The sequence below is a fragment of the Miniopterus schreibersii genome (assembly GCF_964146895.1).
Source record: "Miniopterus schreibersii genome assembly, chromosome: 17".
In the NCBI taxonomy this organism is placed as follows: domain Eukaryota; kingdom Metazoa; phylum Chordata; class Mammalia; order Chiroptera; family Miniopteridae; genus Miniopterus; species Miniopterus schreibersii.
The window spans coordinates 11639687-11654544 of NC_138117.1; the positions used below are offsets into that span (position 1 = coordinate 11639687).

Sequence of the window (14858 nt, forward strand, 5' to 3'; positions counted from 1 at the left end):
CACATATTATAAATCCGAAAATTCCCCAGATGATTTCCTACCAAAACGTAACTAAAACAAAGTTTACTATTTGCTTAAATATTTGAAGATACTCATATTTTTCTTGTTCTCTGTACTATTTTTATCTTACTCAAATTCAAAGGCTGAATTAATCTTCCTGCATTTTGCTTTGTTTTGTTTTTATTTTTAAAGCAAAGGTCAAAGATAAAGTTTGAGCATTTGGGAGAGACCTAGTAAGAGAACCTAATGGTTTGAACTTGCAGGCTCCGTTCATAGAGGCATATTTGTTTCAAAGATTTTAGATGTTATGCTTCGCCGCACTGTGATGGTTAGTTTTTCGAGGTAACTTGGCTAGGCCTCAGGACCCAGTTATTTAATCGAACACTAGCCCCGGTGTTGCTGTGAGGTTCTTTCATCAGTGTGGTCAACATCGACAATCAGTTGACTTTGAGTAAAGGAGGTTGCCTTTGATAATGTGGCCGGCCCTCCTCCAATGAATCGGAAGGCCTTCTGAGGAAAAACTGAATTTTCCAGAAAAGAAGAAATTCTCCCTCAAGACTTCAGTACATGCTTCTGCCCGACCTTCTAGCTTTTTGGCCTTTCCTACAGATTTTGGACTTGTCAGCTGCCACAATTGCCTGCTTCAATTCCCTAAAATAAATAAATTTTTTAGAAAGATAGATTATAGATAGGTAGATATATAGAGAAAAATCAGTTCATCTAGATCTAGTATTCTATTGATCCTGTTTTTCTAGAGACCCCTGGCAGCCCCCCCCCCCCCCCGGAGGAATAAGCAGTTTTATTTTGTATTGCAACAATTCAATGTAAGTTATGACAATTTGTCATTTTTAAGTAAATAAGAAGGTATCAGTATTCGAGATGTCACTATCACTTGTGGTTTTTCTTATTTTTTAACAACTTTGTTGAAAATGTAGAAATATATAACTATGTTAATTCATTTTCATCGTGTCTTATGACTTATCACTATTATGGGCATATACTTACTATGCAGACAAATTTGATACTTTATTTCTCCAGATTAATGTTTAAACAACTGCAGGCCAAACTCGAGTTATGTGCACTATGTTGCATCTTGAATTTAAACAGAGCTCTTTTTTTCCTCCATATTTCTTTGCTACAAATATTGCTTGGTATTTTGACTTTAAATGAACCAGGTTGGCATGCCATAGCACTAGAATTAATTTCTGTGAAAAGACTTATGTTTGCAGGATAAAAATGAAATAGTGCTTAAAGGAAGTATATTGGTTCAATCCCTCCAGGTATGGTGCTTAAAAAGATAAATTTTATTTGATCGATGTATAAGCTTCAGAAACTTAATTATCTACAAATAATCTATATGTTGGAGAAAAAGTTTTTTATTTGACAGAGGCAAAAATATAGCCATATAAATATTTAAGGTTAATAAGCATAGAAAATTATAATCTTAGGCCAGGTGGTAAAACTATTACTTGTTGCCAGTAGAGAACACCATCTAAAATAGAATTTCATCTTCTGGTGTCATGGAAATCATCAGCATGACACACCATGTGTCCAACCGTTTTTCAGCTGTTATTTCTGATCATCCATCATTGAAAAAACAAAACAAAAACGTTACCCTTCTCATGAGATCTTGAGCCGTATCAAGTCACTAGGTTTGTTTTGGGATATGTGTAAACATAAAGTGCACTGATTCGTTGCAAACATAATTAAAATCTTCTGATTTCAGACCAAATGTCCTTCCATTTGCATTAAATATTTCCGAAAAATAAAGCATGTCTTCAGCTTGGCTCAACACGAACAGCAAATATATGATTTTTAACATCTTTGTTTTGTGATTTGAATTTTAGGGACAGCGTGCAAATCGGTATTTATAAGTTTATAGTTTCCTATTATTGTAAAATCCTTTAATTATTTTCTAAATATATTTCCTACACACGTCAAAGAATATAACCTCAGAGAGAATTAATCGGTGCTATATTTTTCTCCTCACCACTGCCAGTGGGCTGATTATTGGTAATATTCCAGAATCCCAAGCTCTATCAATTTAGGTTGATTAGTATTTTACATATTATCCTCATAATCTATCCAAAATTCAAGTGCTGTCTGAAAAGAAAGGACTAAAACTGTATTTTGGTTAGATAAAAACATGTTTGCTTTCGGCATGAATCTATGTTTTAATAATCCAACCGAGGTCTCATGGCATCAAAAACACTGTGCAATTAGTCTCAAGGCCTCTAATTACTAAAGTTCTATTTTTAAAAAATTATATTCTAAAAGTTTTGTGAAGATTCCCATGTTGACCATGCCAACTAACAACGATTAAACTTTGTATCAAAAGGTTCAAGTTTCCAAACTCCTCAATCTGTAAACATTAAATATGTGCAGTTTTGGGGGTATCGATTATACCTTAATAAAACTATTTAAAAAAAAGGTTTAGGTCAATTTAATGCACATGGGCCTGATACAGGATGAATCCGTTAATGCCATTACCAATAAGAACGACTAAAGAGTCACTGCATGTTTGTTTCCTACTAAGGAGTTACTATTTCGTTAAAATGTTGGGTTTTTTTCTGTTGCCCTATTATTCCAACCTGGCACCTATTTGATTTAGGGGGAAAAAGAAAAACAGCAGAGGTCTTTACAACGCTTTTCTATCCACTCTCTCACCCACACATACCCAGTGTTCATTAATTGATCTATCAGATGGTAGAAAATGATCCTTCTCTAGCTTCATGTAAGCTAGATATCTGATGTCACTCTCATATGCATCTTATGGAAATTGGTTAATTATATTATGCTGCATACACATTAATAAAAAGCATATGTACTTCCTTAGATTTTTGAAAAGGTAAGAATATAAACAAAGCCTTTTTAATTTTTTGAGAATAGTTCACTGTTTTTCATCTACCTCGATAACAGGACAGGCAACAATTTTTTTATATTAAAACAAATCTATTCAATGTGATTTAATATATGTATATGACTAAGAGTCTTAACATCTTTCTATAGTGAATTAAATTTTATATCAAGATAGGAGAAATAAAATGACTACATATTGTGCCAAAAAAGTACTCATCAATAAAATTACTAAAAGAACCTCATCACTTTCCATTAATTCCCTTCTGACAAATTTGAGTTCATTAACTTCTTTTTTTAAGGTTTTGAAATAGTGAATTTCTTACTAATATATTTTTAAAAATTTTCATTAACTTTATTGGGGTAACACTAGTTAATAATCTTACATAAATTTCATGTGTACAACTTTATAGTGTATCTGTATACTCTATGACACTATGGAGGGAGCTTATGAAATAAGTGGGGCAAAAAAAGACAAGAACCTATTATTTCACACATATGTGGTATATAAAACAAAAAGCAACCAATGAACAAGTAAAAGAAACATACAAAGAAACTAAAAAAAATCATAAATATACAAAAACACTAAAAATAAACACACAAAGACACTAAAAACAAACATACAAAGTAACTAAAAACAAATATACAAAAAAACTAAAAACAAACATACAAAGAAACTAAAAACAAACATACAAAGAAATTAAAAACAAACATACAAAGTAACTAAAAACAAATATACAAAGAAACTAAAATCAAACATACAAAGTAACTAAAAACATACAAAGTAACTAAAAACAAACATACAAAAAAACTAAAAATAACAACAAAAAAACCCTCATAGATACAGACAGACAAGAGAATGGTGGTTGTCAGAAGAGAAAAGAGGGTGAAGGGGCGACACAGAGGATGAAGGGGGACAAGTACACGGCAACTGAGGGGGACGAGACTTCGAGGGGGGAGCGCACATTAACTTCTTGACTCAAGGTCTGAGCTGTGCGGAGACAGATGGAGTCCCTCGGGAAGGTGCGTCCCTTGGTAAGGCCTCTACAGAAGCATCTCAGGAAAACTAGAGGAGCGTCCTACCAATACAGGAAGGCAGGGGGTAGTCCCACGCCCTTCTCTCCCCTGTCATGCACTTGAGAAGGCTGCTCCCGTGGAGAGTGTAGCCTGGGTTGCACCCATACACGATAGTGCTACCGGCAAAGTGGCCTTGGTCACTGATCTTGTACCCGAATTGTGGAATGCCAGGATCTTCGCAATGGGAAAGTTCAAAACCTGTGAGAAGAATATACGCCTGTTAAAGGTGAAATTTAACAGAAACATTGAAAACTCGACAAATCATTTCTTCCTATTATTTTTATACAGTTGTGTTCCTCTTACCTAAGCTGCACTCTTTCCTGGTTGTAGCACTCTTGCCATATTTAATTGAGATAGTATGCAACAGCCATAGGGAGCTTTTTCATTTCTTGAAAACTAGAATGTTTTGTGTTTTTCAAATGATATCCCATGGTCTATATGACTATATCATGGCTTGTTATAATACTAAGATTCTTGCCTTCCTCAAGTGGTTTGCAGCTAATAACAGATTACAACTATTATAAAAATTTTAAACTCATACAAAATATGTGAAATCATAACTGTCCAAGTACACACATGTCCACTACAAATATAAATTTAGACTGCTTGACTTCTATAGTCTTAGAAGAACATGAAATAGTTTTATATTTAAAATATACTTTATCAAGAAGTAATAGAGCAGTAGTAATAAGGTTGAAGAACTGTGAATTGTTATATTCTGCCTTCTCCAGAAATTTACAGCTCTGAAAAAATTCTCACAGGAAAAAAAAAATCATATTGTTTTTCCTACATATTGTTCTTCCTGTTACTCTGGGGGATAAAAAAAAAAATGTTGTGTTTCTGCAGAGTTGGGGCTTTCTGCATTAATTTTACTGGAAAGTTGGGACTCTGGGGCCAGAACAACCCTTGATAAATTATTTTACAACTGTAACAGTAGTAAGAGAATTTCAGAGAGGTTTACCTAACTTTGAAGAAGGTTTGTGTTTACATTTCAAGGTAAAACGAGGCCTGAACCTTAAGGACATCCCCAGATTACAAAAACTGGATGCACAGGAGACTAATCTGGTCTCTGGAGAGATGTATTTACATTACAGAGGTTAGAATAAAAACCCAGGATCTTTTCTATCCACCTCAAAGAAGCAAATGATTTACTCTCTCCTTTCTGGACAGGAGGGGAGACAGCCACTTTAAACAGAGCAAGCCTATTTTGCTTCATCCCTTGTCCCGGTCCACTTGTATAGATTTTTCTATCTGATTTTCATCTTGTTACTACAGGGTTAAGGGCTGGGTCAAAGGGGGGGCCAATGGGGTTATTATTGCTACTATTACATTACCTTAATAATACTCTGATCTTGCAAATGCTAATTTGATCATTCAAAGCCAGAAGACCATGTATGCACATTCAGAATAGAATTAATGAAGGGTATTAAAAACCTAACAATTATAGCATAATAAACTGTTAAGATTCTGAAACGACTAGAAAAGATACTTCATAATTTAAACCAAACATAACACTAGTAATCAAAATGCAAGTGCCCTAGCTATGGAGTTCTTCTATCTTTAATGTTTGTTTGTTTGTTTGTTTGTTTGTTTTTAAAAAGACAATTAGGTGCAAAATCATGCCAGTCATGACTTCTGAGACTAGAGAATGATAAAGAATATTCTAGATAGCATCCTGCATGAAGGAAATCTGTGATTTCAAGACAAATAATGTTGGAGAAAAGAAAAACTTTTGTGTTTTAAATCATGTAATAAAAATATTTGCATTTCTTTTATAGGCACAGGTCCTTGACCAAATTAGTCTAGATGAGAGCTAGAAAGCAAAAAAGCATGAATTAGTTCACTGATGTCAAATCAATAGCTTACATCATTGCCTTGTTGGAGTATCAAAACATACATAAAATCACCAGAGCCTGTTCGCTGGAAGTAATGAGGTTGTACTGTAATTTCTGTATGTTGAGGAATACATTAGCTCGTCAAGAACAGAGTATCCTTTCCTAGTCTCGTTTAGGGGGGCTTAATCATTCCCTCCTCTTTAACCCATAGAATTACTCTACACATTTTAATTCACTTACAATTATTTGCTTATTTTGTTTGTTTCCTTACAAACTGGAATTATTTCACTTTTATTTTCTTTCCTTCAACGCCCTCTCAGCACAAATCCTGGCACATAGCAGATGTTCACCAATGTTCATGAATGAACTTGTATTTTTAGAGGCAATTATCTCTAGGAGACAACTTAAAAAGAAACCGGAATAATGATGACGAGAAACTGAAATTTATGAGACAATTGAAAAATACATCTTCAGAAATTTCCCTTATGGGTCCATTTGTGACAGCCCAATTTGGGTGAAAATATGTTAAAATAAGGCAAATTCAAAGAGCTTCAGAGACAGAGCCATACAAAAGGTTAGAAGTCATTAACTCAAATGGTGACATTATATATATATCCAGGTATAAAGGATACACAAGCCAGTCTTTCAAACAGAGAAGCAGAAACAGCAGAAGTTGTAACTAAAATTTCAGGACACATTACTTTGCATGGATCTGCATACTTGATACTAGTTTGAAACTGTCCCTGCTCAAAAATTACAAGGTTGCGTTCCTTCCACCAGACATAATACTCAGTATCATTCAAGATGCAGCCACTTTTGAGTTGTACGGTCTATCATTAATCAAAACAAAAACGGAAATCAAGCTTTCTTTTCAGGGTTTATTACCAAATTCATCCTTCCTTAATGTGCATGTTCTGTAAATGTGCTTGGCGATGGCTTGTGAGGAGGTAAACTGGAGATATTCTTTGTAAATTAAGATAATTTATAATGCTTTGCATTGTAGATGAAATGCGCAGGGATGATAGTACATAAACTACAAAGCGCAGTGCAATCTAGTCCAGTTTGGTGGAATTATTGTTGCTGATTCATAAATATTCAGAACTGTCTTATCTTTATGGAGACATTCAGTTGCCAGCCTTTTCATTGGAAAGCTCAAATACTTGAAACTGACAATTAAATAACTGTATAAAAAATTGCGTATGCTATTAATATTCCCATTCCTTGTGAAATTTGATAGTCTGATAAAATGAAAATTTCTAGAGCACAAAAGTAACTGAAAAATCCCCATTATCTGAATCCTTTTGACTTGCTGAATAACTTAAACTGAGATCTAATCCCTTTTCCGTCGCCAGCTGTGTATTTCTTTAAGGGTTTCTAATTTAGCTTTGAGTTATAATTTGAAACCTACAAAAGGCAATGTAATCTCACCATCTGACTCTATCACATTCTAGAATCAGAGTTACTTCAGGTTAATATTAATTCAGCTTCATTTTCAGATTAACATTCATATGAACTGACTACATTCACATTGACATTATCATCAAAAGGACAAATATTGCAAAACAAGTTAAAGTTCCATTTGTGTCCCTCCTCAATCGCCTTGTGGCCTTTCCCTACCAAGAGCTAGCAAATATTCTGAATCAGTTACCATTATCACACATATTTTATATATTTTTACCGCATGTCCACATGTCTATGAAAAATACACAGTATGTTTTGCAAGTATTTATACATTTTACTATTATAAAATTATTTTAAAAATTCTTCTGAGGCTTCGCTTATTGCCCAGCGTGGTCTTTTTACCTTTATATTCACACACACACACGACACACGCACATTTTATGTATTTTAGCTACTCTGTGGAAGTCCACTGGAGGCCTTCCCCAAAAGTGCCTCACTTATGCCCAGCTGATGAGCATTTATGTTGCCAGTCACTGCCCAACAAGGCCGTGCGTCCTTCTAGGTCCCCTTCAGACGCGAGCGAGGGCTCCCTTCTCTTCTCGCGGATACGCTAGTACCTCACTCATCGGATTCCATCTCAGTCTAGCAGGTGGGAGATACATGTCGGCTATTATCTTAAACTCATATTTAGCATGATAATGTTGAAAGTCCCTGTGTGCCTTTTAAATGAAACCCAAGCACCTCGCTATAGTCCCCTCCCCTGCCCACCTTCCAACTTTGCCCCTCTCTTGCTTCTCCAGCTCCAGGCACACAACTCAGGCTCCGGCCCCTCTCGGGCCTTTGCACCTACTGGTTACCTGCCTAGAGCCCTGTACCCCCAGATCTGAATGCGGTTTCCCCTTCTTATAATACAGGTATGAACTCAGGGACGCTTCATCTGAGGCGGAGTCCCTGGGCAGACGAGGGACGGGAGCCCCGTCTCCTGTCCTGTCTACCCCACTGCCCGGCTATAAACTAATTCTAAATGCAGTGCCCTTATCTCCTGTTCATATCTTTATTTTCTTTCTGGTCCCAATAAAACGTTGGCTCCATATGGGCACAGACTTGGTTCTTCTTCACTGCTTTCTTTATCCTTAGACCTTAAATATTTCAGTGGGGAAGACAAAATTTAAACCTATGATCAAATAAATAATTTCAACAATAAATTATTTCCAGTAGAGGAGCAAAAGGGGAGATAAGAGGAGTCACCAAATAAACATGACGGTTTTACAACCGTGCCTTCAGAGAGAGAAATACAATAGAAAACACCAGGTTTAGAAATGCATTCTTGAAATGTGCGTTGAGGGGCAGAGAGAGTCTGGCCAGGACATCCTACGAGGGTTTCCCAAATTCCATTATAGTGCTGTCCAGAGCAGAGCCATGGTTTCGCAGGATACTGTGTTGAGACCTTAATTTCTGACCAGTTCTTCCAACTTTAGCAAAAGGAATGGTAATTTTTTCTCACTTTACTCCACTGCACGCTCTAGGAAAGACAGCTATGCCTTTATGGGTCCCAGGGAAATTTAGAACTTATTTGTATTATATAAAGCACCTGAAAATATGCTTCATCTAGATCTTTATTTGGGAGGAGTTTCAGATTTCTCAAGAGCAAGAGGATTGATGGCCATTACTTTGAGAAGAACGGGAGAGTGATCTGACTCAAGAAGTAGTTACTTCTGAGAGGCTGAAGGGATGGGAGAGCAGCGGGACGCCCTGAGGCAGTAGAGGTCTGACCTTGCGTCGCAGAGATTTTATATTCAGTTAGCATGGCTGTCCCCGCTCCGACTGTCTAAGCAAACTCGAGCTGACTGAGAAACTTACTTGGGGGAAAAAGAATATCTCCACGAAAGACTAAATAAGACTCTTCTTGATAATTCTAAAAAATAAAGACTGAAGGGATTTATTCACTTTAGAAAATAATGTGACCCTTTCTCCCCTCAAGTGTGATGCAGCATTTTTATACTAGGTCGTTATATAATTTATTTATTGTTGGAGGAAACTGAGAGAAGCCACTGTTTTCTTAGCATAGGAAGGCTGATATTAATAATGGGTAAACCAAATGCCTTTCCTTTCTAAACACTCGAGATTCTCTGGGCTTCCATGGCACCATTATTCATGGGGGCATACACTCATACAATACCTTTGAACATGTTATTTTTTGGAATATCTGTTACAGCTGTACGTCATAGTTGACACTGAAAATTGTCTTTTCAATATCTTTTCTCTTCTTCCCCACTAAAAACACACCCCTGATCTTGTTCCCAGAAGAAACAGAATCATATCAGGCACTATATCATGATGGTCTAATGCTAATCCATTTAGCCTGCCAAATACTTCATATTCCCATGTGCCTTCTGAAAAATTTAGGCATGACCACATGGCCCAGTTTTAGACAAGGAGAGGTGAGAGGATGTGTGACAGAAGATGGTGCATTCCTGAGAAAAGGAATGCCTGTGGTTGGCAAGGCCTGTCCCCTCTCCCCTCCTTCCTTGAGTGTATCTACCTTGTGACCATGGCACAAGCATGAGGACAAACGGTGAACACTGGGGATGCCACGGCAGCAAGAAAGGGGCAGGACCCTTACCGACTAGATTGAATCTCCTTGTTGTTTAAGCCATGGTTAGGTTCTTCCACTACTCGAAGCCAAAAGCAGTCTCTCAGCCACTATTCTATTCCCATTAGTCCATTTGCTATTCTTTGTGATTATGTAACAAATGGACCAATGAGACAATTGATATAAAATGAACCTTTAATGGCCTGTTCTAAAATATTTATTTTTGCCCTAGCCAAATGAGATTCTGTCTACCTAAAACTGAAAATAACCACAGAACAGCAGGTGCTATTAAGTCAACAAAATGGATAATAGATAGAAAGGGACTGTCATTAGACGGTGTGTCATTAGACAAGGGTGGTCATAAAAGGCCTCTTTATGCTACGACTAGATTTATTAGAAGCCAGGTAAGTGGGATTAATCTGAATTGCATTATATGCCTTGCTAATGCTTAATATGTTCTTTCTAATCCCTGTGCCTTTCTCTGTCCAATTCCCTTTGCCTGGAATACTCCCCATTTCTTTCTGTGACCTACAAACCCTACCTTTAACACTACCTAACTCACGAATCCCTACCTGATCTGCCCTACTCTAAGGTCTTCTCTCTTGACTCTAAATCTCTTAATGGAAGGGGTAGAGTTGGATTTAGGAATGAGGAGATACAGGAATTCAAACACAAATATATGTGGGGTTTCCCCCCTGATTTTTTCCCTTGTTTGAACACCTAGCAAATACTCTGCTGTTAGGAAATTAATTACCACTTCTAAGAATTTTATGAATATTTAAAGTATGTGGCCTAGTAGAATCTTCTGTATCATAAAGGCATTTTATAAACTCAGGATTAAGACCACATGTTAACTTACCGAGAATATGTGAAAAGATGCAATTGAACTAAACCTGACTAAAGACGTTAAAAAGGGAAATGGCCTCCGAAGAACTACGCCCAATATGTTTGCAAAGAATATAACCACAATACAGTATGGTAACTCTCATATTAGTTGTAGATATAAACACTTATATTTATAGATGTACATCTGTCTTTAAAAATAATTGATTTTATACTTTCTTCCTAGAATCTTTAGCTTCCCATCTTCCTAGGACATGCATTCTATAATGAATGACTAGAGTGATTAAAAAAGACGGGTGACTTCAAATATCCAATAGCTCATGCCAATGACAATAAAGTCAATGACTTTCCTCATTCCAATTACCTGAGCAACCCATATAATTTAAAAATCCAGGTATGTCACCCCAATAAATTCAATTAAAAAAATCCAGGTATGTCTTACAATGCCCAGTATCTTTGCATCAATAACCTCAAGTCACATAGAGTTAAAATATCAGAAAAGAAAATCTAGATTTCCTCTATAATCCCATTGACATTTTTGACATGGAGAAGTGTAAGATGGTGCAGGACAAAGAAAGACCGTCATACAAACACTGAACCATGCCTTGGAAAATGTCAGCAGCCCCGTGAGAAAGCAGAGGAAGGAGAAGAAGAAGGCAGGTTTAAAAATATCGGCCCCCCTGAAGAAACCGCGTCAATTATATTTGAGCAACAATCCTCGATGCCATGGCTTTTAGGCCATCCCACAGCAGACTCCGTAACACGGAGTGCTTGGGCTTTCACTTACCTTTAGGAGGACTCCATAAGAAGCCACACTGACTACAACAGATCTCAGGATTTAAAAATAGGCGTTCGACATTCTTTTTGTTAATTTATGTTTCCTTAATGTTTATGATGTAACAGGAATAAGCATAAAAAGCCTTGAAATACTCAGGGAGCAAGAGTAACCTCTCAGAATTATGCACCAGGGTATTTTAATATAATGAGTCATTACACTGTCTGGTCTACTACTCATATCATTAAGAAAGCATATTTTCAAAGACGATCATCTGATTCAGATTTCCTTTAGGATCCCACGTAAACTCCTTTAATGCTGTAACCTTTTTAATGTCCCAGTTTCTGCAATAGTTTCCACTCATCTGACATCTTGAAAAAAATTTATAGGGGTCATTAGATTTTTTTTCAAATATTCTAATACTAAAGTCTCCCGAATATTGCTACTTAATTTATTTTTGCTATATGAAATGAATATTCTGAACTTCTAAGAACTGATTTGATTTGACAGATGGTAAATTTATTAAATGCATGTAACCACTTCAATTTTACATGTGCTTTACTTCTTAGTAAAGTGTCTCACACAGAGTAGAAACTCCATAAATATATTATTTGAACATAATTTATTGTTCATTAATGTAATTAGTTTGTTTCTTAAATGTTGGCACTAATAAAATAAATTCATATAACAACTGATGTAACCCCCCTACCTATGATTTTCAGTCTTTGAACTGCTAACTGTTTAATTGTCAAAATAGTTGACTTGAGTATCACAGAATAGATTTGTATAACATTATTTTAAATAAGGCAGAAGCAAAATAAAAACTTAGTTACTCTTTAGAGTAAAATCACCTAAAACCATCAACCATCATTATCATCAAAGACTGTCCAACTACAACTATTACACATGTATTGTGTGTGTTTTGCAGTTACCGGTGGGAACTGACATACTAGATTTCTATCTACTAAAAAGTTTAATCATATTTATTACATATTTAATGGGGAGATGAGTGCCATTTTAAAAATAAATAAACAAGCTCAAAGTCACAGATTAGTTAACCTTTTGAACCTTAGTTGTTTCAAATGTAAAACAGCGACAGAATACCTATAATTTATGGAATTGTTGTTAGGGTTAAATGCAATATAATATAGAAGGGAGTTGCAAACTGCAAGTTGATTATCAAATGAATTTCACTTCATCTGGTGTTCCTCAATCATTTAATAAATACTCAGCATAAATGCTTGACAACTTTAATACTTACTGGTATAGACAAGTTGAAAGCCTTCATCTGTCCCTTCAGAGTCAGAATTAAATTCTAGCCAGAGCTGATTTGAAGTACTACTAAGAGTCAGTCCTCTCATAGATGCGCCAGTGAAAGCACCTAATAGATGAGTCGTTTTATCTTTTCCATCATAAATCTGCAAAATATTTTTATAATTAAAATGTAAATGTGCCAATAATGACCAACTCAGATGATGTATTTATATCTATGTAAAAGAGAAAATTATTATAATCTTCCTAAATCAGTTTACTAGGTTTCCAAAGGACGATTATACATGTATATTAATTTGTAAAACATCAGGTTAAGCGTTAAAATTCACAGGGTAATTTTAAAATTCCAAGCTCAATAGAATCTAATATTCAAACTCATGTTATATAACTTTTACTCTTATTATCAAAGCAATGCTTTTTTTTTTTTTTTTTTTTTTTTTTAGGACAGACAACTTAAAATTGAGAATACCTACAGAGAGACTGGTTTCTAAGGTTGGTTGGTTGGCTGTTTTCCTGTAACTTGCTTAAGGGGACCAAACACCTGGTTTTCTAATAACATAAATAATATAAAATATACTTGCTTCTTTTGAAATTTCTATAATTTGCCCATGTCCTTTAACTTATCTCATTTTTACATTTTTAAAACATTAAGTTAAAACATTACTAAATGCTTTTAGAAACTAATTTAACAAGTCAAAAATATATAAAAGCAAAATTGATATAAGCTCCCAAGCATCCCTCTAGTACTCTCATTCTCATTGCAGTCTGACTTGCTTTTCTTTTATCAATACGTTCCAGACATCTCTTCAGGTCAGAAGATAGTGAGTCTTCCTTTTGAGCGCCATGTAATATTTCACACAGTGACATTACCACGACTGGCTGTGTCATTCCCATATTAGTGAACTCAAGTTTTTGCCACTAAAAGTAATGCTGAAATAAGCACTTTTACATTGAAACTTTCATTATTTGGTACTTGTATTTCAATAAGACATTTTCCAAGCTATGGGATTTCTGGTCTAAAATATTAGCGCATTGCCAGACTATTTTCCAAAAAGTGCAGGGTAATGAAACTGAAGGTTTACCAGCAATGCATGTTAACCCTGGTTTTCCTTGCAGCTGTTTTCAGTGTGGTGGTTACTTCCAAGGAGGTGAAAATTCTGCACAGAGACTCTTAAGTCCCCAGTGACCAACCCGTCCTGCTCCCTCCTTTGTAATTAAGGGGACCTATAGCCGCATGTGCACCCTCCAAGCTCTGCCAGCTTACTGACTTGTATTACCACCGAAAGGGTGGTGGAAATGTGTTCAAACCAACATGTTCATTTAATTCCTAAAGGCAAATAAATGATTTACTGGTCACTGTCTTTGTTTTAAAAAGGTCTTTATGTCAATTAAAAAAAAAAAGGACTGAGTATTTAACAAGCATTGGAATTATAGATTGATAGAGGGATGCATGGACAAATTTCCTAAAATTATATGGAAATATAGTGAACCCCTGGTGGAATCTAATTTATCATACAGATCTGTTCCTGTTCTAGGTAACAGCAAGAATATGTTTGTCTTCAACAGTAATGTTGAGGTTTGTTAGCTCAGAAATGTTTTTTGTTTGAATACATAGATTCAGCTTTTCATTTAAGAACAATATTAATCAGAGATAATTCAGAGGCAAGGAAACATTACTTATCAGAAAACACAGCTTTTGTGCCCATGAATTTCAAATGTTCTGAATATATTTGTTTTATGACCATATATATGATAGAGTTTATAAATCCCTGCTCCAGTGGATCTTATTTGCGGTTAATGTTATCCAGGTAACCCCAAGGAATAGGTTCCTTTTACTCCCCTTACTGCTCATCAACATATCATTTGATTCCCATGTTAAATATAAATAATCATTTCTTGGATTCAACTAGTTCTGTTTTCATGTGTGGATACACTGAAGGGAAAATATAAATTGAACAACTACTTGATATAACTGAGCAAATAAAAATTGGTTGGTGAAATTTGTGGGGTTTTTTTAAGTCTCTCCTAACAAATTTATTTCTCAAATTTTTTATGGTAATATATAAAACATTCCTGTATATAACAATATAAAAAGAAACAAAGTAAGTCAACATATATTTCCATGAACTGTGTCAGGTACTGGGAATAAAACAAACTTTAAGACATCATTCTTAACCCGAAGAAAATTTAAAAAATTAATCCAGTA

General features: G+C 35.4%; 1 protein-coding gene across 1 annotated transcript in view; it reads right to left on the reverse strand.

Moving 5' to 3' along the window:
• Positions 1-14858, reverse strand: part of CSMD3 (CUB and Sushi multiple domains 3) — a gene marked incomplete at its 5' end in the record, with an annotated part of 553604 nt that overhangs the window by 174548 nt on the left and 364198 nt on the right. The window contains 2 exons of the mRNA XM_081116493.1: positions 3940-4131; positions 12642-12798. Coding sequence (XP_080972619.1) covers positions 3940-4131; positions 12642-12798 — 349 coding nt within the window. The remainder of the gene's footprint in view (positions 1-3939; positions 4132-12641; positions 12799-14858) is intronic.